The 25,063-nt window shown below is 39.8% G+C and overlaps 3 protein-coding genes across 13 annotated transcripts in view; 2 read left to right on the top strand and 1 right to left on the bottom strand.

Annotated features, from left to right (window-relative positions):
• The window catches only part of TSGA10 (testis specific 10), a 158,763-nt gene extending 157,328 nt beyond the window's left edge, over positions 1 to 1,435 (bottom strand). For 3 of the 8 annotated variants that reach the window (XM_019456248.2, XM_019456156.2, XM_019456555.2), the window contains exon 1: positions 1,005 to 1,120. In XM_019456248.2, the coding sequence (XP_019311793.2) occupies positions 1,005 to 1,055 (51 nt within the window). In that variant the 5' untranslated portion in view covers positions 1,056 to 1,120. Of the gene's footprint in view, positions 1 to 1,004; positions 1,173 to 1,334 lie in introns of those variants that run through there. The other 5 variants (XM_019456410.2, XM_019456485.2, XR_002081925.2 and 2 more) reach the window with 4 other exon arrangements.
• Positions 1,436 to 2,480: 1,045 nt separating this feature from the next.
• Positions 2,481 to 18,196, top strand: CUNH2orf15 (chromosome unknown C2orf15 homolog). Of its 3 annotated transcripts, XM_053890601.1 has the most exons (4): positions 2,544 to 2,589; positions 3,400 to 3,468; positions 5,430 to 5,569; positions 17,033 to 18,196. In XM_053890601.1, exon 4 carries the CDS (start codon positions 17,102 to 17,104, stop codon positions 17,375 to 17,377), a length of 276 nt encoding a protein of 91 aa, XP_053746576.1. In that variant the 5' UTR covers positions 2,544 to 2,589; positions 3,400 to 3,468; positions 5,430 to 5,569; positions 17,033 to 17,101; the 3' UTR covers positions 17,378 to 18,196. The 3 variants fall into 3 exon arrangements, with proteins under 3 accessions (XP_053746577.1, XP_053746576.1, XP_019312849.2); XM_053890602.1 differs by lacking the exon at positions 5,430 to 5,569 and having other exon boundaries at positions 2,481 to 2,589; positions 3,307 to 3,468; XM_019457304.2 differs by lacking the exon at positions 5,430 to 5,569 and having other exon boundaries at positions 2,545 to 2,589.
• Positions 18,197 to 22,651: 4,455 nt separating this feature from the next.
• LIPT1 (lipoyltransferase 1) lies at positions 22,652 to 25,063 on the top strand. 2 transcript variants are annotated; one of them, XM_019456898.2, is made up of 2 exons: positions 22,652 to 22,797; positions 23,889 to 25,063. In XM_019456898.2, exon 2 carries the CDS (start codon positions 23,890 to 23,892, stop codon positions 25,009 to 25,011), a length of 1,122 nt encoding a protein of 373 aa, XP_019312443.1. In that variant the 5' UTR covers positions 22,652 to 22,797; position 23,889; the 3' UTR covers positions 25,012 to 25,063. The 2 variants fall into 2 exon arrangements, with proteins under 2 accessions (XP_019312443.1, XP_019312523.1); XM_019456978.2 differs by having other exon boundaries at positions 22,652 to 22,809.

Below are 25,063 nucleotides of genomic sequence, written 5' to 3'. Positions count from 1 at the left end.
TATATGCTGGACAATAAACAGTGATTTTTTTTTTCAGACAGTAAACAAAATAAGATATATTTTGGAAGCTGCCATTAAATAATGCCAAAGTTTATTGTTTACAATAAATATTTCATTAATATATGTTCCTAGTTATTTCTCACTAATTAAAATTGAATGGTTTAAGTTCATTGAGCAATTAAACTACAAACAACCAGTTTTATCCTGGAAGCAGATTTGAATAATGTGACACTTTCCACTTACGTTTATAACTAACCTATTTTCTTATAGTTATAAACTATTTTTCTACTTATCTCCTTCCATGTTTAAAAAACAAAACAAACAAACAAAAACAGTGTTCTTTAAATGCCGAAAACCAGAAAAGAAATTTTAAAACGAGTATTTTGCGATATAAGGGTCTGGAGTGGAAGAAGGAAAACACTGGGACTCTGTCACTATGCAAATCTTTCTTAAAGCCATGATGCTTGACTTTATTTAAAGAAAAAAAACATATTCCTATACGTATTTAGGTATCAGGTCCACAGATGCCACAGTTACTCAGCTTGTCTCAAATATTTTTTCAAACAAAACCCAATTCACTCTGACTTTCCTGCGTATAATTTCCAGTGAAATTATTGGAGATTTCCATGCAAATACCTACGTAATCTCGGCCCTTCACCTCCCAAAATCTATAAGGAGGCTTAAAAATGAGACACCGGGAGTCAGGAAGAGCAGATTGAACTCCCGAATCTCTGACTTTCAAATTCCTCAGCTCCACTCCAAGCGTTTCTAAACAGAACAGTCCCCACAACTACCAAGTGGAGAGCTGTGGCAGGAAGCGAAGCGGTCACCATAGGAACTCGGCTCAACGCTAAGAGCCCAAGAAACGACAACAGGGGAAAAGTTTGCTCCTGGAGGACTTCCTTGGACCGCGACTCTGCTCTCCACCGTTCCTCACAGCGGGTCAAGCAGTGAATACCCACCTCGGAGATCACCCATAGCCCCTAATTCCCGTCACATCCGACCTGTTGCAGGGCCTTTCGGCCCAGGAGCTGCTTTATCCCGACCCGGCGCATCCCTGCTGCTCCCACCTGGAGCTCCGAGTCCCTCCCTGGGCTTCTCGGCCCAGCTTCCTCGCTGGAGCTCATGCTGACGACTGGCGGGCCTTTGCCTGCCCCAGAGATCCAGGTCCCTCCCCGTCTCCATCCTCCGCCCCTTTCCCCTCCCCTCCCACACCTAAATCGACGTGGCCCCGCCCCGGTGGGGGGCAGAGGAAGGCGGGACCCTGAGGGAAGGAGGCGGAGGCGGTTAGCGACGGTCGGAGCCGCCGTCGGCCCCGCCCTCACGCTCTGTACCTGAGGGGGGCTCGTCCTCCACCTCCCCGGCGCCTTCGCTCGGCTTCCTTTCCGCGTGCCCCTATTTCCCGTGCGCACGCGTACCTGGCTCGACCCTCCCTCTCGCGGGAACTACAAGCCGTGCGTGCGCACCCACGCACGGAGCGACGCGTACGTCCACCTGTCCGCCTTTCAGGCCGTGTAGCAGAGGCCTCTTCCTGGTCCATCCGCGCCGCGCAGGCGTACGGCCACGCAGATCGTAGTCGTACCACTCGAGCGTCCCGTCTCCTAGTAACCAGCCGCAGCCCCCTTTTCCACCACTTAATTCTTATTCTCTGCCGGCGGTGTAGCACCTGGATGGAACGCGCATGCGCAGGGCTGTGTATCCTCCAGCCTTCTTCCCTCGGCTCTAGGATACGTGCTGCTCTGCTGCTGCAGCTTTGTGCCATTTTTCTTAGGGATCCTACACCGTTCTGGACACATGTTCAGTGAGTTACTCGGAACGTGTTACTCCCCAGAGCTGCTTTTGAGGGCTGGGAGGTTGGTTAGCTCTCCTGCCGCAGCCAGGCGCCGGTTTTCGGGGAGTCTCCCCGGTGGGGTTCTGCTGCTGCAGCCTCTCGGGAGAGAGCAGTTCTGTTCGGGTGAGCACCGGCAGCCTGCAGCCTGGGGAGCCAGCGGACCCACGACCCGGTCAGCCCTGCACAATTCAGTCATGGTTGAATCGGGAAGTGGCAGGCGCTGATTCCTGACCGGTATTCCTTCCCCACATGTCAGTTCTCTAAAACCCCTTTCCACCAGATCGTTAACCAAAAAAGTAAAGGGTATACTACCTCACTTGATATTTAATGTTGTGTCGATTATTTTCCTGTGTAAAACCATTTAAATTTGTGTTCTCCCAAGTAGGGGCCTATGAATCTTGGAACACTGTAACTTAACCAGGTGTAATGTATTTGGCCATCCAACTATGTTAAAATTAGCCACGTTACCTAAAAGTGGAAAAAGGGCTTTTTAGTGAAAAAGAATAAGGGTTGCATTACTCTGCCAAAGTTTTGGAGCCCGGCTTGAAAAAAAATACTATCTTTTTAACATTTCTTAATATTAAATAACTTGTCTTAACCCAAAAAACTTCAGAACTCTAATGGCTGTATCTCCCTGCCTTTTCCTACAAATTAAATAGGTAACTAGGTTTTTAGGGCTGTTCTCTGATGTTCAAGTTTTCGCCTGTGTATTTCAAAAGTAATTTCACATTTGAAGAGACAATTCCTGTTTTTGCCAGGTGAGTACTCATTCCCCCCACCCATATATTTTTGGCATCCATAAACACATTTTATGTTAGAACAAATTACTTCGTAGAAGTACGTTTAAATATGTGACATGTTTTCCCCATTTCTGTTCTGATTTCTTCACCTGTTTGTGCCATTACATCTTCTCATATTTTGTAGCATTTATTTTCAGCTAGCATATACTTTGTAAGTATAGCTAGACACTAAAAAATTAAGTTGAGAATACTTGTTATTTTAGACAAAGTCAGAGGTCCCGAGAGGTATTAAAGTGTAATATTACCTAACTGATAAAAATAATTTACAAAGAAGCATGAACTGGGGCACCTGGCTAGCTCAGTAGGTACAGCATGGGACTCTTCCTTTAGGAGTCATGAGTTCAAGCTCCATATTGGGCATAGAGCTTACTTAAAAAAAAATTTTTTTTAATAAAAAAATTTTAAAAAACAAAGCATGAACTCTCAAAGACCATCCTAAAAAGTTATTTTAGGGAGAACAATGTATAATCTCATTTCCTTTTCAGATACTAAGATTATGGTGAATAAAATGTTCTCATTATCTAGCATTATTGAAAAGAGGGGAAAATGTATGAACCTCGAAAGTCTGAGTTGAAGACTTGGGAGGAATGAGGGGCTTATTAATACAGAAGTTAGGAAAGTACTTCCCTTAGGGAAAAAATAAGAAAACCTTAAGCATTTGTGTACACCACCTAGATGTTTCTGAAGATTCTTTGGGAAGAATGTAAGGAAAAGGACATTTTAAGGCCAAACCAGAGCATGAAGATTTTCCTTTCTTTTCCTATCAAGGACTGTTGACTTCGTCCCCCAATCCAAGAAAGTGAACATTTTCTTTCCTCTATGGAAATCCAAAGAGTGGTAAGTGCTCCATTCTGCCCCAACTAATCCTTTTATAGTACATATGTGACAGGTACTCCTGGGTAATTCTAAGGTCTGGGTTTTCTGTTCCCTTAGCTTCTCCATCATTTCACAGCTTCACTACAAAAAAAATCTGTTTTGCCTTTTTTTCTGTACCTCCTTGGTACCCTAAAAAAATGGGGGACTCCAATTAAACATATGTTTGGGTTCTTGATGTTGTCCCACAACTAACTGATGCTGTGTTCATTTTGATACATCTTGTGATATATCTTCGGGGTCACTTTCTTTCCTTTGGCAGTGTTAATCCCATCCACCATATTTTTTATGTCAGAATTATATTTTTCATCTCTGGAATTTTAATTCTTTTTTAATATCTTCCATTTCTAACCTCATCGTGCTTATGATTTGCTTTACCTTCTTGAAAATATGGAATATATTTAAAATGGCTTTTAAAGTCCTTGAGAACTAATTCCATCACCTGTGTCATTTCTGGGTTTGTTTTTATTAACTGATTTTTTTTCCTCCTGTTTATGGGTCGTATTTTTCTGCTTATTTTCATGCCTGGTTAATTTTTTTGGCTGACAGACATTGCAGATTTTACATTGTTGGGTGCTGGAGGTTTTTGGCTTTGTTTTTCTTTAAATATATTTAGGCTGCGTTCTGAAATGCAGTAATGTTACTTGGAAACAGTTTGACTCTTTAGAGCTGCACTGTTAAAAACAGTAACCATTGGGGCGCCTGGGTGGCTCAGTTGGTTGAGCGTCCGACTTCAGCTCAGGTCATGATCTCACGGTCTGTGAGTTCAAGCCCCATGTCGGGCTCTGTGCTGATAGGTCGGAGCGTGGAGCCTATTTTGGCTTCTGTATCTCCCTCTCTCTCTGACCCTCCCCCGTTCATGCTCTGTCTCTCTCTGTCTCAAAAATAAATAAACATTGAAAAAAATTAAAAAAAAAAAACAAACAGTAACCATTAGGGGCACCTGGGTGGCTCAGTTCGTTGAGCATCCAACTTCAACTCAGGTTATGATCTCACAGTTCGTGAGTTCAAACCCCATGTCGGGCTCTGTGCTGACAGCTCAGAGCCTGGAGCCTGCTTGAGATTCTGTGTGTGTGTGTGTGTGTGTGTGTGTCTGCCTGCCCCTCCCCAGTCCATGCTCTGTCTCTCTCTCAAAAATAAATAAACATTAAAAAACAAAACAAAACAGTAACCATTAGCTAGCTACATGTGGCATTTTGGATTTATATTAATAAAATTAGGTAGAACTTAAAATTTAGTTCTTCATTTGTACTATGTACATTTCAAACTCCAAAAGCCACATGTGGGCTAGTGGCTAGTATAATGGACAATAGATATAGAATATTTCAATCATTGAGGAAAGTTCTGTCAGACAGCACTGCTTTAGAAGCTTGCTTTTAAGCTTTGTTAGGTCCAAAATACTCTCAGGGCTAATTTGGCCCCATTGCTAAGCCAGTACCTTTCTGAGGACTCTGTATAATGTCCCCTGTGTTAGGAGTTCTTTATACTCAGGCTGGTGGGAACTGCATTTTTGGCCCTGTGTAAGATCTATGGACTTTTTGGCCTTCTACTTTTTGGTGGTTCTTTCCCAGGCTTCAGTAGTTTTCTTGCACGTGTGTTTCCTGATCAGTACTCAGCCAAAGAATTGTGGGGAATTCTCTGCAGATCTCTGGAGCTCTTTCTCTCACTGTACCTCTCTCATCTCTCCACAAATTCTAGTGACCCTGGTCTCTGCAGACTCTGAACTCCTATCTCCTCAACTCACTGAAATAACCAGACACAGTTTGGGTTCCCCCTCTTTGTGCTGAAGCCTGAAATTTCCAGGCGGTGAGCGCTTATAGGCTTCACCTCATTTATTTCCTTTCTCTTAGGGATCTCTTAGGGATGCACTGCCTATTGTCTGTTATTTAAAAACCACTGTTTCATGTGTTGTCTGTTTTTTTAAGATGTTGAAGACATGAAGATAAATCTGGTCCCTGTTAACTCCCTCAGGGCTCAAAGTCAGCTAGCTATTGATAGCCTCAGACCCCATGTTAGTAATCATCCCCAACAGAAGTGCTTTGCACAATAATTGCTTCAGGCTGAGGTAACTGTAAATGCATGAACCTTAAAGCAGAAGAGGGTTTGGCATAGCATATTCTTGAGGAATAGCAATAAGATCATGGGGCAGAGTGAGAGAGGAATTTGAGAATGTTAGCTGGCTGTATTAGTCTCCAATTGCTGCTGTAACAATTTACCACAAACTTAGTGGTTATGTAAGCAACACAGATTTATTATCTTACAGCTCTGGAGGTCAGGAGTCCAAAATGGATCTCACTAGACTAAAATCAAGGTGTCAGCAGAGCTGTATTCCTGTTGGGGGTTCTTGGGGAGCATCTAAGAATCCAGGCTTCACAGGCTGCCCACTTTGTTTGGCTTGTGGTCTCCTTTTAGCTTCAAAGCCAGCAATGGCCAGTCAGGTCCTTCCCACATTGCATCATTCTAATAGTGACATTCCTCCCCTCTTTCACTTGTGAAGACCCTTGTGGTTAGAGTGGTAACGACCAGTGAGTCCAGGATAAACTCCCTACCTCAAGGTCATTTGCCTGGGAACCTTAATTCCATCTGCAACCTTAATTTCCCCTTGCCATGTGACATTCACAGGTTCTGGGAATTAGGATGTGAATATCTTTAAGGGCCATTATTCTCCTTACCACAGCTGGAGACTCAAAATGTAGAGAATTTGGCTTTTACTCTGACATGGAAAGTACCTAGAGCAGAGTGGTGAGCAGAGTATTGATGAGATCTGGCTTATGTTTTAAAAGGCTCATTCCAGGGGCACCTGGGTGGCTCAGTTGGTTGAGTGTCTGACTTTGGCTCAGGCCATGACCTTGTGGTTCATGAGTTCAAGCCCCACGTTAGACCCTATGCTGACAGCTTGGAGCCTGTTTCAGATTCTGTGTCTCCCTCCCTCTCTCCCCCTCCCTCCACTCATGCATATGCACTCATGCATGCTCTCTCTCTCTCTCAAAAATAAATAAACATTAAAAAAAATTTTTTTTAAGGCTCATTCCAGGGGTGTGCTGGGTGGCTTAGTCGGTTAAGTGTCCCAACTTCAGCTTAGGTCATGATCTAGCAGTCCACGAGTTCAAGCCCCACATCGGACTGTGTGCTGACAGAGCCTGGAGCCTGCTTTGGATTCTGTGTCTCCCTCTCTCTTTGCCCCTCCCCCACTCACACTGTCTCTCTAAAATGAATAAACATTAAAACAAAATTTTTTTAACACTTTATTAAAAAGGCTCATTCCAGGGGATGCCTAGCTGACTCAGTCGGTAGATCATGGGACTTTTGATCCCAAGGTCATGAGTTCAAACTGCACATTGGGCATTGAGCCTACTTAAAAAAAAAAAAAAAAAAAAAAAAAAAAAGCTCATTCCAAATACAGTTTGAAGAATACACAATAGGAAGGGTTGGGCAAGGGTAAAAATAGAAACAGGATTCACTGAAGGTTTGGATGTAGAATATGAAATTGGAGCTAAAAATTACTCTACCAGCAATGTACAAGGTTTCCTGTCATCCTGTATTCTTTTTTTTTTTTTTTTTAATGTTTATTTATTTTTGAGAGAGAGATAGACAGTGAGCAGGGGAGGGGCAGAGGGAGAGGGAGACACAGAATCTGAAGCAGGCTCCAGGCTCTGAGCTGTCAGCACAGCCTGATGCGGGGCTCAAACTCACAAACTGTGAGATCATGACCTGAGTTGAAGTCAGATGCTCAGCCAACTGAGCCAACCAGGCGCCCCTCGTCATCCTGTATTCTTAATACTCCATGTTATCTACCTTCCTAGAGTCTGTCATTCTGATGGTAGTAAACTTGCATTGTTCTGACTCCTAGTAAGTTCAAACATCTCTTTATGTACTTGTTATCTATTTGGGATTCCCCAATCTGTGAATTACATCGTTATATCCTTTGCCCACTTTTCTATTGGGTTTCCCATTTTCTTGTTGATTTGTAGTTATTCTTATACTCTAGCTGTAAATTCCTTGTCCGCTTTGTACAGCACATCTTCCAATTTTCATCTTTTTAACTGTTTATAGTTTCTTTATTGAAGTTCTTAATTATGAGTATTCAGATCCATCCGTTTTCTTCCTTATTGTTTAAGCTTGTTAGTTTTTATTCAAGAACTCTTTCTCCACCCAAGATATAAAATATTGTCCTACATTTTTAAAACTGTGTTTATAGTTCTGCAATTCACATTTAGGTCTTTACTGCATTTGAAGTTCACTTTTATATATAAGATAGGGATCCTACTTTATTTGCATCTACATCGTGAGCCAGTATTGACAGTACTATCCTACTAAACTTAGTCTGTTCTGTCTAAACTTAGTCTGTTGTATGGTGCCACCTTTACCATGTATGAAGTTCCTACACACAACTAGGTCCAAATTAGAACTCTGTCATGTTTCATTGGTCCTTTATTTGTTCCTGCGCCTGTACTAGACTATTTTTTTCTTTTGACTTTGTAGCATAACTTAATGTCTGGTAAGGCAAGTCTCTCTGTGGTGTGTATATGTCAAATTTATTTAGTTTCTTAGTTGAGTGTCTGACTTAGGCTCAGGTCATGATCTCATGGTTTGCGGGTTTGAGCCCCACATCACGCTTGCTGCTGTCAGCACAGAGCCTGCTTCAGATCCTCTGACCCCCTCTCTCTGTCTCTCCCCTGCTCATGCTTGCTCTCTCAAAATAAATAACCATTAAAAAAATTTTTCTTGAATGGCTATCTGAATGCCAGGCCAAAGAGGTCCCAAATATACTTGTTCTTTCTTCATGTCCTCAAGATTCCAGACAAGTGAAAGTGACACTCAGAGGGCCAAATATACCCTATTGCATTTGGTTCTTCCTCAATTTTGCTATTAAACTGAAATTTAATGTGCTTGTTGAGAATCTATATGTTACCATTATCTTACCATTGTTGATTTCATATGCAGTATAATGTTTCACAGAGTTTTGTTACTATAGTTGACTCTTGAACAATGCAGGGTTAAGGGGTGCCAACCTCCCCTGCCCATGTGGTTGAAAATCCACATGTATCTATTGATCCCCCCAAAACTTAACTACTAATGGCCTACTGTTGACTGGAATCCTTACCAATAATATAAATAATTAGCACGTATTTTATATATGTATTATATACTGTATTCTTATGAGAAGTAAACTAGAGAAAAGAAAATGTTAAGAAGATCATAAGAGGAAGTACATTTACAGTACCATACTGTATGTATTGAAAAAATATTCACGGGGCGCCTGGGAGGCTCAGTGGGTTAAGTGTTTGACTTCGGCTCAGGTCATGATCTCATGGCTTGTGCAGTTCAAGCTCCTCATTGGGCTCTGTGCTGACAGCTTGGAGCCTGGAGCCTGCTTCAGATTCTGTGTCTCCCCCTCTCTCTCTGCCCCTCCCTGCTTGCGTGCTCTCTCTCTCTCTCTCAAAAATAAACATTAATTTTTTTTTAAAAAAAGAAAAGACAAAATATTCACACATAAGTGGACCTATGCAGTTCAAACCTGTGTTGTTCAAGGGTCAATTGTATATTCTTCTTAAGTTTTTTCAACTTTGTAGTTTGAAAAAGTTTTAAACATACAGAAATTTAACAAGAATAATACAGTGAACAATTTTTTTAACCCTTTCCACCTAGATTCAATAGTTGTTAACATTTTTCATATTTTACTTTCTCTTTGTATCTATTGCTGGAATATTTGAAAACAAGTTGTGGAAAGATCCTTTACCCCAATTTCAGCATGTATCTCCTAAGAATAAGGACATTCACTTATATAACCATAGTAGGTACTACATTTGGGGCATTTAACATTAATACAATATTATTATCTACTAAACCATCAATACTCAAATTTTCCAGTGGTCCAAGAAATGGCCTTTATAGTACATTTCCCTCCCCCACAACTAAAGGATCATTAACTGCATTTGGAAATCATGTTTTTTTAGTCTCTTTTAATCTGGAACAATTTTTCAGTTTCCCTGTATCTTTCAAACATTGACATTTTTGACTAGAGGCTATTTTTTTTTTATATAATATATCTCAGTTTGGGTTTATCTGATTGTGTCCTCAAGATTAGATTCAAGTTAAACATTTTTGGCAAGAGTACTTCCTTTTTATTTTTTTATATTAAATATAATTTATTGTCAAATTGGTTTCCATACAACACCCAGTGCTCATCCCAACAGGTGCCCTCCTCAATGCCCATCACCCACTTTCCCCTCTCCCCCACCCCCATCAACCCTCAGTTTGTTCTCAATATTTAAGAGTCTCTTATGGTTTGCCTCCTTCCCTCTCTGTAACTTTTTTTTCTCCCCCTTCTACTCCCCCCTTGTCTTCTGTTAAGTTTCTCAGGATCCACATATGAGTGAAAACATATGGTATCTGTCTTTCTCTGCCTGACTTACTTCATTCAGCATAATACCTTCCAGTTCAATCCATGTTGCTGCAAATGGCCAGATTTCATTCTTTCTCACTGCCAAGTAGTATTCCATTGTATATATAAACCACAATTTCTTTATCCATTCATCAGTTGATGGACATTTAGGCTCTTTCCATAATTTGGCTATTGTTGAAAGTGCTGCTACAAACATTGGGGTAAGTGCCCCTATGCATCAGCGCTCCTATATCCCTTGGGTAAATTCCTAGCAGTGCTATTGCTGGGTCATAGGGGTAGATCTATTTTTAATTTTTTGAGGAACCTCCACACTGTTTTCCAGAGCAGCTGCACCAGTTTGCATTTCCACCAACAGTGCAAGAGGGTTCCCGTTTCTCCACATCTCTCCAGAGTCTGTAGTCTCCTGATTTGTTCATTTTAGCCACTCTGACTGGCGTGAGGTGGTATCTGAGTGTGGTTTTGATTTGTATTTCCCTGATGAGGAGCGACGGTGAGCATCTTTTCATGTGCCTGTTGGCCATCTGGGTGTCTTCTTTAGAAAAGCATTTATTCGTGTCTTATGCCCAGAGTACTTCCTTTTTAAATAATCAAAGAGGACAGACCAAAGAATAGAATAAATTCAATTTTACTAATTTGAAGACAGTATTATATATGTGTTTGATGAGAAAAAATATTCACTTCAGTTTCCAGATCTAAGAAACAGGGAGACCTACATTTTAGAATATCATCAGAGAGATCTTTTCAAACTTTAGCTAAATTATCTCTGATTCCTAGAAAGCCATTTCCTAATTTTCATATTAACAGTATTTGAGTAACTAGTATGTTTAGGATACTGCAACAGGCCCAGGACTTTGTTCTGTTGTAAATACTGATATTCAATCACACATATGGATTAAGGTTTCAAGATGATATCATTAGAGATCTTTTGTCAATAAAATGATTATAGCTTGATAGGGATGGAATTCTAAACTCAGATACCACAGTGCCTAAATATTAAAGAAATAATACATTGTTGGGGTGCCTGGACACATTCCTGGCTCAGTCAGTTAAGCATCCAACTCTTGATTTCGGCTCAGGTCGTGATCTCGTAGTTGGTGAGTTCCAGCCCAGCATTGGGCTCTGCACTGAAAGCACAGAGCCTGCCTGGGATTCTCTATCTCCCTCTCAGAAAGAAAGAAAGAGAGAGAGAAAGAAAGAAAGAGGGAGAGGGAGGAAGGGAAGGAGGGAGGAAAAGAAGGACAATATTCCAAAAAGTGGCAAAGTGCTCTCATTCACAACTTGGAGTCTGTTTCAGATCTCACACTGCTGCTTAAGCACTTTGGTCGGTCAATCACTGTTCTCTAACAAGCACTAGACAAAACTTCAGAAGTCCTCACTGTCTTCCTTGTGCCAGGAAGCTGGTCCCTTCTTCCAACCTGGTCAATTCTGCCTTTCAAGTTCCTGCCCATCTTTCAAAGCCCAACCCTGACCTAGGCTCCCCTCCTTTCAAAACCTCTCTGGGCCCTTCCTTCATGTTGCATGTTCATCTCTCTTGACAGATTGGGGATCTGTACTGAAAAGTGCTGTATCTTTATTGGACTCTTTTTTTTTTTCATTTTTTTATATTATGGTAAGATATACATATAACTTAACATCTTAACCAATTGAGTGTGTACAGTTCAGTGTATTAAATACATTCATAATGTTGTGCAACCATTACCACCATCCCTCTCCAGAATTATTTTCATCTTGTAAAACTGAAATTCTATACCCATTAAACAATAACCCCCTATGGCAACCACCATTCTTTCTCTCTGATTTTGAGTATTCTAAGTACGACACAAGAAGAATCATACAGTGGACGATTGTGACCGATTTGTGACCAATTTATTTCACTGAGCATAATGTCCATCATGTAGCATATTACAGGATTTCTTCCTTTATAGTATTAAATAATATTCTATTGTATATATATGCATTACATGTTGCTTACCCATCAGTGGACACTTGAACTGTTTCCATGTTTTAGCTGTTGCGAATAAGGCTACTATGAACATGGGTGTACAACTATTTGAGACCCTGATTTCAATTATTTTGGGTCTATACCCAGAAGTTGGTTTGCTGGATCATATGGTAATTCTATTTTTAGCTTTTGGGGGGAAGTGCCAAATTATTTTCCACAGCAGCTGTTCCATTTCCACCAACAGTACATAAGGGTTCCAATTTCTCCATACCTTTGCCAACACTTGTTTTCTTTTTCTTTTTCTTTCTTTCTTTCTCTTTCTTTCTTTCTTTTCTTTCTTTCTTTTTTTCTTTCTTTCTTTCTTTCTTTCTTTCTTTCTTTCTTTCTTTCTTTTTCTCTCTCTCTCTCTCTCTGTAATAGCTGTCCTAATGGGTACAAAGCAGTGTCTCACTGTTGTGATTTGCATTTCTGTAATTATTAGTGATGCTGAACATCTTTTCATGTGCTTATTGGACATTCACATATCTTCTTTGAGGAAATATCTAATCCAGTCCTCTGTCCATTTTTTAATTGGGTTTTTGTTGTTGAATTTTAGGAGTTCACTGTATATTCTACTGGTCACTTACCAGATATATGATTTACAAATATTTTCTCCCATTTTTTCTGTTGCCTTTTTACTCTGGATAGTGCCTTTTGACACACAATTTTTTTTTAATTTTCATGAAGACCAAGTTGTTTTCTTTTGTTGCCTATGCCTTTGGCATCATAATCAAGAAATTACTTCCAAATCCATGGCAAAGCTTTTGCCTTATTTTTCTTCTAGGTGTTTTATAGTTTTAGATCTTATATTTAGGTCTTTGATACATTCTGAGTTAATTTTTGCATATGGTGTTAGGTAAGGGTTCCATTTTTTTTTTTTTTTTTTTTTTTTTTTTTTTGCGGGTGGATATCCAGCTTCCCCAGCACCTTTTGTTGAAAAAACTGTCCTTTTCTCCATGAAATGATCTAAGCACCCTTATCAAAAATCACTTGAGCTGCGGCGCCTGGGTGGCTCAGTTGGTTAAGAATCCAACTCTTGGGACGCCTGGGTGGCTCAGTCGGTTGGGCGTCCGACTTCAGCTCAGGTCACGATCTCGCGGTCCGTGAGTTCGAGCCCCGCATCAGGCTCTGGGCTGATGGCTCGGAGCCTGGAGCCTGCTTCCGATTCTGTGTCTCCCTCTCTCTCTGCCCCTCCCCCATTCATGCTCTGTCTCTCTCTGTCTCAAAAATAAATAAAACGTTAAAAAAAAAAAAAAAAAAAACAGAATCCAACTCTTGATCTTGGCTCGGGTCATGATTTCACCCTTCCTGAGATTAAGCCCCAGTGCAGAGCCTGCTTGGGATTCCCTCTGCCCACCCCATCCCTCCCCCATTTGCATGCACATTCTCTTTCAAAATAAATAAATAAACTTAAAAAAAATCATTTGACCATATATGTGAGGGTTTATTTCTGGACTCTGTTACATTGGTCTGTATGTCTGTTTTTAGGCCAGTACATTATTTTGATTACTGTAGCCTTCTATTAAGTTTTAAAATCAAGAAATGTAAGCCTTCCAGCTTTATTCTTTTTCAAGATTATTTTGGTTATTCGAGATTCTATATGAATTTTTGGATGGATTTTTCTATTTCTGCAAAATATGTCACTGGGATGTTGATAAGGATTGCTTTGGATGTGTAGATCACTTTGAGTAATATGAACATCTTAATAATATTAGGTCTTCTAATCTGTGAACATGGGATGTGTTTTATTTATGTCTTCTTTAATTTCTTTCAGCAGTGTTTTGTATTTTTCATCATACAAGTCTTTCACCTTGGTTAAGTTAATTCCTAAGTATCTTATTGTTCCATTTATGCTAATGTAAGTGGATTTTTCTTAATTTCCTTTTCAGATTATTGTTAGCATATAGAAATGCAGCTGACTTTTGTGTGTTGACTGTATCATGCCACTTTGCTGAATTCATTTGTTCCAACAGTTTTGTGTGTGTGTGTGTGCCATCTTTAGAATTTTCTACATATAAGATCATATTATCTGTGAATAGAGATAATTTTACTTCTTCCTTTCCAATTTGTGTGCCTTTTATTTCTTTTTGCTCTGGCTAGAACTTCCAGTACTGTGTTGAATAGAAGTGGTGAAAGTGGGCATTCTTGCCTTATTCCTGATCTTAAGGAAAAGCTTTCTCTGATTATGATGTTTGCTGTGGGTTTTCACATATGGCTTTTATTTTGTTGAGGTATTTTCCATCTTTTCCTAGTTTGCCTATTTCATCATGAAAGTTTGTTGAATTTTGTCAAATGTTTTTCTGCTTCATTGAGTTGATTGTGTGGTTCTTTTCCTTCATTCTGTAATGTGATATATTACATTGATCAATTTTTATATATTGAACCTTTCTTGCATTCCAGGAATAAACCCACTTGATCAGGATGTGTAATCCTTTTGATATCCTGCTGAATTTGGTTTGCTAGTACTTTGTTGCGAATTTTTGTATCAATGTTCCTTAGGAATATTGGTCTACAGGTTGTTGTAGGGTTTTTGTTTGTTTGCTTGTTTTCTTACAGCTTTTATATCAGGGTAATGCTGGCCTCATGGTAACATAAGGGGTTCCCTCCTTTTCAATTTTTAGAAAAGTTTGACAAAGATTGGTATTAGTTCTTCTTTATGTGTCTGGTAGGATTCACCAGTGAAGCCATCTGGTCCGGGGCTTTTGTTTGTCAAGAGAATTTTGATGACTATTCAGATTTTGTTTCTTCATGATTTAGTCTTGGTAGGTTTTCTGTTTTTAGGAACTTGTCCATTTCAGCTAGAATATCCAATTTGTTGACATATAAAATAGAGCACTCTCTTATATTCCTTTTTATTTCAGTAAAATCAGTAGTAATGTCCTGCTCTCATTTCTGATTTTAATAATTTGAGTCATCTTTTCTTCTTAATCCATCTAAGAAATTGTGTCAATCTTGTTTATCTTTTCAAAGAACTACTTTTGGTTTCATTGCTTTTTCTGTTGTTTTTCTATTTTCTATTTATTTTATTATTTTATTTCTATCTTTATTATTTTCTTCTTTTTGCTGTCTGTAAGTTTAGTTTTTCTTCTTTTTCTAGTTCTTTATGTTATAAAATTAGGTTGATGATTTGAGATCTTGTTTTTTTAATGTGTTAATAGCTATAAATTTCCACTGTAGCACCGATTTAGCTGTATCCAGTAAGTTTTGATATGCTGTAAATTTAAGTTCATCTCTAAGTGTTTTCTAATTTCTGTTGTGATTTCATTGATCCATTGGTTGTTTAAAAGTGTGTTAATTTCAGGATGCCTGGGTGGCTCAATAGGTTAAGCATCCAACTCTTGATTTCGGCTCAGGTCATGATCTCACAGTAGTGAGGTTGAGCTACCGCACTGGGTATGGAGCCTGCTTACTCTCTCTCCCTCTTACTCTGCCCTTTCCCTACTCATGCTCTCAAAAAAAAAAAAAAAAGTGTGTTCATTTCCACAAATTCATGAATTTTCCTGTTTTCTGTTACTGATTTCAACTTCATTCTGTTGTGGTCAAAGAAGATGCCTTATATGATATCGACCTTTTAAAATCGGTTGAGACTCAATTTGTGGTCTAACATGTGGTCTATCCCGGAAAATGTCACAAGTGCACTGGAGAAAAATGTGTATGCTGTTGATGGGTAGAGTGTTCTGTAAATGTTTGTTAATGTAGTTGGTTTAGGGACACCTGAGTGGCCCATTGGTTAAGTGTCTGACTCTTGATCTCAGCTGAGGTCTTGATCTCAGGGTCATGAGTTCAAGTCCCACATTGGGCTCCATGCTGGACATGAAGCCTACTTAAATAAAAAATTAAAATTAATGGCACTTGGGTGACTCAGTCAGTTGAGTGTCTGACTTCAGCCCAGGTCATGATCTCATAGCTTGTGAATTCTAGCCCCATGTTGGGCTCTGTGCTGACAGCTCAGAGCCTGGAGCCTGCTTCAGATTATGTGTCTCCCTCTCCCTCTCTGCCCCTCTCCCACTCATGCTCTATCTCTCTCTCTCTCTCTCTCTCAAAAATGAACATTAAAAAAAATTAAAATTAAAAAATCTAGTTGGTTTGTTGTTTAAGTGCTCTATTTCTTTACTAAGTCCTCTATTTTCTTATTTCTATCTAGTTGTTCTATCCATTATTGAGAGTGGAATATTGAAATCTTCAACTATTATTATAGAACTATTTCTCCCTTCAATTCCTTTTTAAGTTTATTTATTTTGAGAGACAAAGAGACAGTGTGAGCATGAGCAGGGAAGGGGCGGAGAGAGAGAATCCCAATCTCCATGCTGTCAGCTACAGAGCCTGATGTGGGGCTTGATCTCACAAACAGTGAGATCATGACCTGAGAGATCAAGAGCCAGACACTTAATCCACTGGGCCATCCAGGCGTCCCCCATTAATTCTGTTTGCTTCATAGGTAAATGTTTACAGTTGTTTGGGCATCTGTATTTTTGGCAGAATACCTAGCAGAGTGTTTGGCCTTCAGTAATTATTTCTTTAATCCATTAATAATTTATTAACAATTTTTGATAGGAAAAACGATATAAAGGACTAAGTAGAGAAGCTCTCTTATTTCTGAAAGGTGATAAAGCACAAAATCTGATAAATTCCTTTTTAAAAAGACTTTCACAGAACCTGTAGAACTGCAAATCCTCCTACAAAGAAAATGTAAACATTGAGAAGTGGAAGGCAATTTTACTTTTAAATTTTTTTTAATATTTATTTTGAGAGCGCGCGCGCGCGCGCGCGCGCGCGCGCACACACACACACACACACACACACACACACACACACACACACACACACACACACACACACACACGAGCAAGCGGGGGAGGGGCAAAGAGAGAGGGAGACACAGAATTTGAAGCAGGCTCCAGGCTTTGAGCTGTCAGGCTAGAGCCTGACTGGCGGGGGGGGGGGGGAGGGGGGGGCTTGAACTCACAAGCCATGATATCATGACCTGAGCTGAAGTTGGACCGACTGAGCCACCCAGGCACCCCAAGGCAATTTTACTTTATATTTTTGGAGTCACCACCATGATGTTTCATGAAAACAAGCACTGCCATGAGGTTAGTTGAAATTACCACTGTATTCACCTGTTATCATTTCTTTCCCAGCAATCAAGTTGAAGAAACATTTCCACTGCTTAAAGAGATACCTGCCAACTATATTATTCAGCTCTCCCAATGGGATTTTCCCTTAGTAAATCTGCTACTCAGGTATCTGCTATGCGTGTGGATTCAAAAGTGGACGATCATTTAATGCAAGGGACTGAGAAAAGCAAGTTGGAACCAGTGACTCAGTTATTTCAAAACATCAAGAAAATAAGATTAGAAAACACAAGCCAAGAAAACTTTACAAGAAGTAAAGAGATTAGCACAGGATCTCTTTCAGAGAAAATCTTGGGTTCTGTAGTATATGTTAAAGAAAATGATGGAATAGAAATGACAGATGTGGAATGAAGTTATTTGTACATTCTGCCAAAGAAATTGCTTTTGACTAAGAGAGCATGTTGAATGAGAACTTAACCTTATTAGGAAAACCTAACAAAATGAAGGATGATGATTGCTTATTTTTCACTATTTATGAATCACCTTAGACTGCACTTTTTTGATACATATTCAAAACAGTTGTTTTAGGGGAAAAAAACTTTTCAAAATTCAAAGCAAAATTCTCTGGTATTCTATCCTTGTCAAAAATCAGAATTTTTGATTAACAGTATTTAAATGGTACTAAAACATTTTAATTATAATGTTTCTCTAACAAGTGATCAAAAACAGTGCCTGAACAATTTGACATCTGTATTTCATACTATTTCTAGTGTACCAATTTTTTAATATTTCAAGTTTGGGATTTTGCTTTAGGGTACTTTATCTTACTGCAGTTTTGCATTTCTGTTCTGTAAAAGATCACTTCACATAAACCCTGCAAAAGACCAGTAAGTTACATATCTTGAGAAGCATTTCACATTTTAAATCATCCTTTTAAAACTATTTTTCCCCACATTGAATTCATTTCAGAGTTACAAAATAGTTATTTCCAAGTCTAATGGTTTATTTTATAGATACTACCATTTTATACCACCAATACTTAATGTAAGAAAAATAGTCTTGTGTTAAAAAATTCTTGTTTTTGGATGGAACTGGAGAGTGTGATGCTAAGTGAAATAAGCCATACAGAGAAAGACAGATACCATATGGTTTCACTCTTATGTGGATCCTGAGAAACTTAACAGAAGACCATGGGGGAGGGGAAGAAAAAAAAAAAAAAGGTTAGAGTGAAAGAGAGCCAAAGCATAAGAGACTCTTAAAAACTGAGAACAAACTGAGGGTTGATGGGGGGTGGGAGGGAGTGGAGGATGGGTGATGGGGATTGAGGAGGGCACCTTTTGGGATGGGCACTGGGTGTTGTATGGAAACCAATTTGACAATAAACTTCATATATTGAAAAAAATAAATAAACCTAATATATTGATAAAAAAAAATTCTTGTTTTATAGCATCAGTTTGCCATTCTTATAGAAATGTCTAGTAGTTTGAGACAGCAGTATTGTCCCAAGTATTGTTAGATGAAAGTAAAACCATTTTGTGTTGACATATAGTGACCTTGTAACTATTTATATTATGTATGTATGTATGTTTTGAACATTTTCCTGTACTTTAAAATTTACTGGCTATCTCTAATGGCTAATTGTGAGAAATTTCCTTAATATTCATAAAAACAAAGATGAAAAACCATCTTCTTTCAGGGGAAACTATTTTATAAATCAGAAAAATACAAATGTATTGTAAGGAATATTGATCCTAGAGTTAAATAAAATTGTTGAATTGGACATAAGCCAATAAGACACTGCTTTTTATCATTTACAGAACATAATTCTTTGGGAGAGGAAAAAAACATAAGTCATTCATTTGTTCACCTAACTTGGCATTATGTTTCTTGGTGGGGATATAGTAGTGAATAAAATAGCCACCATCTTCATAGTGCTTACTGTCTACCAGGGAAGATACAGTATCAGACAGTAATTCTATAAGATGCATATTATGATGTACCATGAAGAAAAAGTAAAATGTTCAGAAAGACAGGAGACATAACACATAAACTTGATTTTTAATTGTTGGAACTAGGAAGTTTTCATAGCTTTTGCAGTGACATGGTTGTCTAAGTAACATGATGGTGATGGTTGAGATCTTGAGAAGGGTTAAAGTCCAAATGAAGTTTAGCAGGAAAGAGTGATGGTTTGAAAGTGGAGGAAAAAGAAACGATTTCTAGCTAAAGAGACTACATGCATGGAGGTTCCTTAGGGAAAAGCTCAGGAGCATGGTTTGGGGACATAACCCAGCTTCCAAGGCAAGTAGTCATTTATATGTATGAAACTAAAAATACAACTTTTGAAGTTGTACACAGAAATGGCATTTAAAGCCTTGGGAATGAATGAAATTGCTTAAGGTGAATGTATAATGTGAGCTAAAGTCCTGAGAACTCCAACATTTAGGAGCTAGTCAGCACAAGGGAACTAGCAAAGGAACTGAGGAACTGGCATTGAGGATGGTGGAAAACCAAGACAAGGTAATGTCAAGATTGCCCACAGTAGTCATTAAGGTAGAGGTAGTCAACTGCAAGGTTAGACAAGGATTGGATCTAGCAACGTGAAATGTCACAATGACCTTAGCAAAATCACTTTTTTTTTTTTTTAACAGGGGCTTGGCTCAGATATTTACAGCCTTGTTTTTCATCTCCATGAATGTCCAACAGGATATTTGATAGTCATGGTGATGCTGAATGTGGGATGATTTTTCATTGTGCATGATGCCTCATGCATTGCATGATGTCAGATATAGTAGCTCACTCAAGTCATTGAGACAATAAAAATGCTAACATTAATCACCCTCATTGAGAACCACTGCTGCTAAGATACCAAAAAACTGGAATCCTCAAATCCAACTTAAGCCATAGTTTTAGCAGCACACTTGACAAGGGAAATCCACAAAGACTTCCTGGAAGAGGTAAAATGGAACAAGCTTAATAAGGATAACAACCTCACTTAGGTGTTTTGGGAGAATTCTACAAGTGGAATCCTGAAGTGAGTACTTTTCAGAGTTCTGCCACTTCTAATAAGACAGTAAACTTCCCATAAAAAAAAAAAAGTAGTTCAGCAGAAATAAGGATATTTAGGAGACTTTAAATTCAACATATCCATAAAATAAGGTGTCTAAACCTATTATGTATTGCATCTAATGATGTTGTCATGGATGCTAATAATAAAAGCTTTCACTTATTGAGCTAGTGTGTGATCTCTTAGTTGGGATTCCCTAGAAACTGCCTGAGACAGGAATTCAGATGCATGTGATTTTTGAGAGTGTGCTCTTTAGAAAAAGCATGTAAGGGAGTGAAGGAAGCAAGACAGGGAAATAGGAGTCAGCTGAGGATGAGGGCTCAGATAAATTCTTGGCCTGATCCACAGGATGCTTTGGAAGGATCTGACTGTACAGCTGTTCCATTACCCATTTTGAGGCAAAGGGTGGGACTATTGTGCCCCATACTAGTCAGACCTTGATTGCTACCACAAAGCCCAAGGGGGAGGCTGGAGGAGCAGGGAGGTAGCATGAATCACTAACGTGTCTCTGGACACAACAGCTCCTACACTCACAGCAGCTGGAGAATGCATGGGGGCACTAACAGTCTTTATTACAGTGTCAGACACCTAACATATATTATTTTCCTTTTATTTTGAAACAATCTCAAATTTACAGAAAAGTTGCTAGTACAAAGGCCTTCCGTCTCCCCACAACCATTTGAAAATAAGTAGCTGACCTCATTCTTCATCAGCCCTGAATACATTTTTAGTGATTTAAAGAGATTTATTTATTCTTTATTTCTATTTTTTAATAGAAATATAATTGACATACGACATTGGGTTAGTTTTAGGTGTACAACATAATGATTTTATATATATATATACCGCAAAACAACACAATAAGTTAACATCCATCAAATTTTTTTCTTGTGATGAAAAATTTTAAGATCTACTCTCAGCACCTTGTAAACACATTAATACAATATTGTTAACTATAGACACCATGCTGTACATTAGATCCCCAGGACTTACTTATAACTGGAAGTTTATACCTTTGACCACCCTGACCCATTTCACCACCCCCCACTCAAAAAGCACTTTTGACAGAATGGGGACAGAAGAAATATTGGAAGTTGATTATGAATGGGAAGTAAGCAACTGGATATGTAGCAAGTCCTTGAAGCTCTGCTCTTTTAAAGGGAAGTAGACAGGATGAAAGGTGGAAAAGGAAGTGGGGTCACTGGAGGATTGTTATGATGAAGCAGAGTTCATGTTTGGGTGTCAGTGGAAGAAGGTTCCAGTGGAGGTGAAGTAGGAGAAGGGTTAAGAATAACCAAAGGACACAACCACCTCAGTAGGAAATAAAGGGAAAAAAATTATCTCAGATTTGAGAGAAATGAAATTTAGGAAGGATGTAATATAAGCAAAGGGAAACAGTATTGTGTGGCTATTTTTAATAAAATTCCTAGAGGGACTAACTGAACAAAATCCATTCCATCTGCGTAATACAAGAAAGAGGAACTTCAACCAAAAGGGTAATGATAAATGAGCCATTTGTCTTTATTGTAGCTTTAAAAAAAAAAAAATTGTAGCTTTTTATGGAGCCCTGTGAAGCATCACCAAATTGTGAACCCTGGATGCTGCTTATTCCAAGATGCAGGCCTAGGCAGTTTCTATTCTAACTGAAAATTTTCATTTCTGTGGAAGATTGAAAGAGACCACAAATTCTTTGGGCTCCTCTTATGAAGAGGTGAGGTCCATTGCTCCATCCCTTATCTCTGGCCTGACTTTGTTGTTGCTTTGGCTAACATAAGGTGGCTGAAGTGTCTCTTCCAAGGTTAGGTGTGAATTGAGGTGCCCCAGCAGCCAGTAAACACCAGTTGCCAGGATGTGAATAAAACCATCCTGGACCTCCCAGCTCAGTCAACCCTGGATGAATAAAGCTCTGGTGAAACCGTATAAATATTAGAAATAAAAAATCGTGTTAAGCCACTGATGTTTGAGTCAGTTATTATGCAGCAATAGTTAAATGAAACTTTGGCTTGCTGGAGGAATTGCCCACCTGGCTGAGCCACAAGAATTTTCTTGCCAACTGCACTTAGGGTCACCGCAGATAGGTAACATTCATTAGCCTAAGTGTGTATTTTCTGACCCACTCCTTCCCAGCAGTTTCCATCTCTGTATTGGGAATACCAGCGTTTATTCCTTTAAATGCAATTTGTCTTTTAAAACTGATTTTAGTTTTCTCGCCTTCCAAGTGGAATTATGTGCTCTTTGGACTGTGAGGAGATACGGAAAGACCTGGAGCAATGACTGCACATTCAGTAGGCATCTGCTGGTGCTCTGGCCTGGCCTGGCATGCGACCTGACTGCTCTGGCTTCCTGGCGTCCTCCCTCTGGCCTCGCTCTGCGAATGCCCCCTCCAACCTGACACAGCCGCCCTGTCCTACCTTCGCCCTGGGTGACCCTTAGCTCCGCGCTGTCACGTGGGGAACTCCATCTGAACTGCGGGCGCTGTGACTTTCCATTGGAACGTATCCCCATCTCTAATCTGGTTTAGCGCCAGCTGGTCGACTCTGTCGAGAGCCCCTCGGGCACCCACAGCCAGACACCAAAGAATGGGAACGAAGGGCTCCCGGCGTGGCCCCGCCTCCTCTCGGCGCTTCCGCCGCCCAGTCTTCCTCTGGCCCAGTGGGCAGTGGGCGGGGCTGGCCGCGCGCGCAGCCTGACGGGCCGTGGGGGTCCTCGCACGCGTCCTTCTCCTGTAGGAACCTGCGTGCGCCGTGCGCGCGACTGGAAGAAGCAGGTGAGCTAAGCTGTAAGTGCGGTTCGGGGCCGCTGGGGCGGGCGGCCCTTTGGGTGTGAGTGGTGGGTGGACACCTGGGACTCTGAGTCCAGGCCGCCGAGGCCGGTGCTGTACACGCCGTGGTTTTCGCTCACCGCTTGGGACGACCTAACTCCACGGTTAGGAACAGCTTATCCCCAACGCAGGAGGGTAAAAAACTAAAACGTGTTGGGTGCCAGGTGTGTGCGTTCCCACAGAGAGCCAAGAAAGCGAAATAAAACATGCGACCGTCGTGAGACTCTGGGTCAGTTATGTACTGTCAAAGATGTAGCAAAGTAACAGGTGTTTTGAAGGAGCTGGGCCTACATAGGAGAATAGATGGAATTGTTATCTTTTGCTTTCTGTTCAGTGTTGAAAAGCATGTTTGTAATGCAAAATGGTGGTATCAAAGCGTCCCCCTAGAATATGGAAATAAGGTTGTTGTCTGGGGGAAAACTATAAAATGTAAAGAAACATTTTAGGGAGGCCTGGGTGGCTCAGTCGGCTTCTCCGACTTTGGCTCAGGTCATGATCTCACAGTTGGTGAGTTTGAGCCCAGCCTGGGTCTCTGTACCGATAGCTCAGAGCCTGGAGCCTGCTTTGGAGTCTTGGGTCTCCGTCTCTCTGCCCCTCCCCCACTCGCCCTCTATCTCAAAAATAAGCAAACATTTTTAAAAAAGAAAAGAAACATTTTACCAGACCTTCAAGGCTGATCTGTTACTGAACCATTGAATAAAAAGAGATTCACCGGTCCCAGATGAATCCAAGCCTCCTCTAGGAGAAAGAGGATATCCTGGCTTTAACAGGATCTCTCCAGAGCCCAGAAGCTGGGAAGGTGGTTTCCACAAGGCACATTCCATCAGACATTGAAACTCTTCTTCAGGTTTGTCTTCGTTTATTTCCTTTGAGTACTCTGTTGTAGAGTTGTTAAAGACTAACAATAAAGCTAAAAGGCAAGCAAAGCAACTGATACATTAGAAAACTTTTGATTAAATAACCGAGAATCAAGAGCTAGAAAATGCAATTAAATTTTCTTTTTCTCAATTAACTTGTTTCTCTTCCATTTTTAAAAGCATGCTGATCCCATTTTCAATGAAGAATTGCTTCCAGTTACTTTGTAACCTCAAGGTCCCAACAGCTGGCTTTAAAAACACAGTAAAAAGTGGGCTTATTTTACAATCGATTTCTAATGATGTTTATCAAAATCTGGCTGTAGAAGACTGGATCCATGACCATGTGAATCTAGAGGGCAAGCCGGTTCTTTTCCTTTGGAGAAATTCTCCCTCTGTTGTAATAGGTAGACATCAGAATCCTTGGCAGGAATGCAACCTGAATCTGATGAGAGAAGAAGGTATAAAACTGGCTCGGAGAAGAAGTGGAGGAGGAACAGTCTATCATGATATGGGTAATATCAATTTGACTTTTTTTACAACCAAAAAAAAGTACAATAGGATGGAGAATTTAAAATTAGTTGTGAGAGCTCTGAATGCTATCCAACCCCAGCTGGATGTGCAGGCCACTAAAAGATGTGACCTTTTACTTGATGGACAGTTTAAAATCTCAGGAACAGCTTCTAAGATTGGCCGGACTACTGCTTATCACCATTGCACTTTATTATGTAGTACCAATAGGACCTTCTTGTCATCTTTGCTGAAGAGCCCTTACCAAGGGATCAAGAGCAATGCCACTGCTAGCATACCTTCCGTAGTAAAAAATCTTTTGGAAAAAGATCCCACTCTGACCTGTGAAGTACTGATGAATGCTATTGCTGCAGAATATGCTGCTTACCATCAAATTGATAATCATATTAACCTAATAAACCCAACGGATGAGACACTGTTTCCTGGAATAAATAATAAAGCCAAAGAACTACAGACCTGGGAGTGGATATATGGCAAAACTCCAAAGTTTAGTATAAACACTTCCTTTAATGTATTATATGGACAGTCATATTTGGAAATTAAAATAGTCATAGACATAAAGAATGGAAGAATTGAAATCTGTAATATTGAAGCACCTGATCATTGGTTGCCACTGGAAATATGTGACAAATTAAAAGCAGGTTTTATTGGCAGTAAGTTTTGCCCAATTGAAACTACTATGCTAACAAGTATATTACATAAAACATGTCCTAAAGATGATGAACTACACAGTAAATGGAATATTCTCTGTGAAAAAATTAAGGGAATAATGTGATTCCCAATAAATTTATTAATGGTTTTAATGATAATAAAATGTTTACTTTGTA

This window comes from Panthera pardus, unplaced genomic scaffold (genome assembly GCF_024362965.1).
Source record: "Panthera pardus isolate Hobbes unplaced genomic scaffold, ASM2436296v1 HiC_scaffold_25, whole genome shotgun sequence".
NCBI lineage: Eukaryota > Metazoa > Chordata > Mammalia > Carnivora > Felidae > Panthera > Panthera pardus.
Note: the sequence above shows the minus strand (reverse complement) of the source record. Positions and strands in the feature narration are given on the sequence as shown.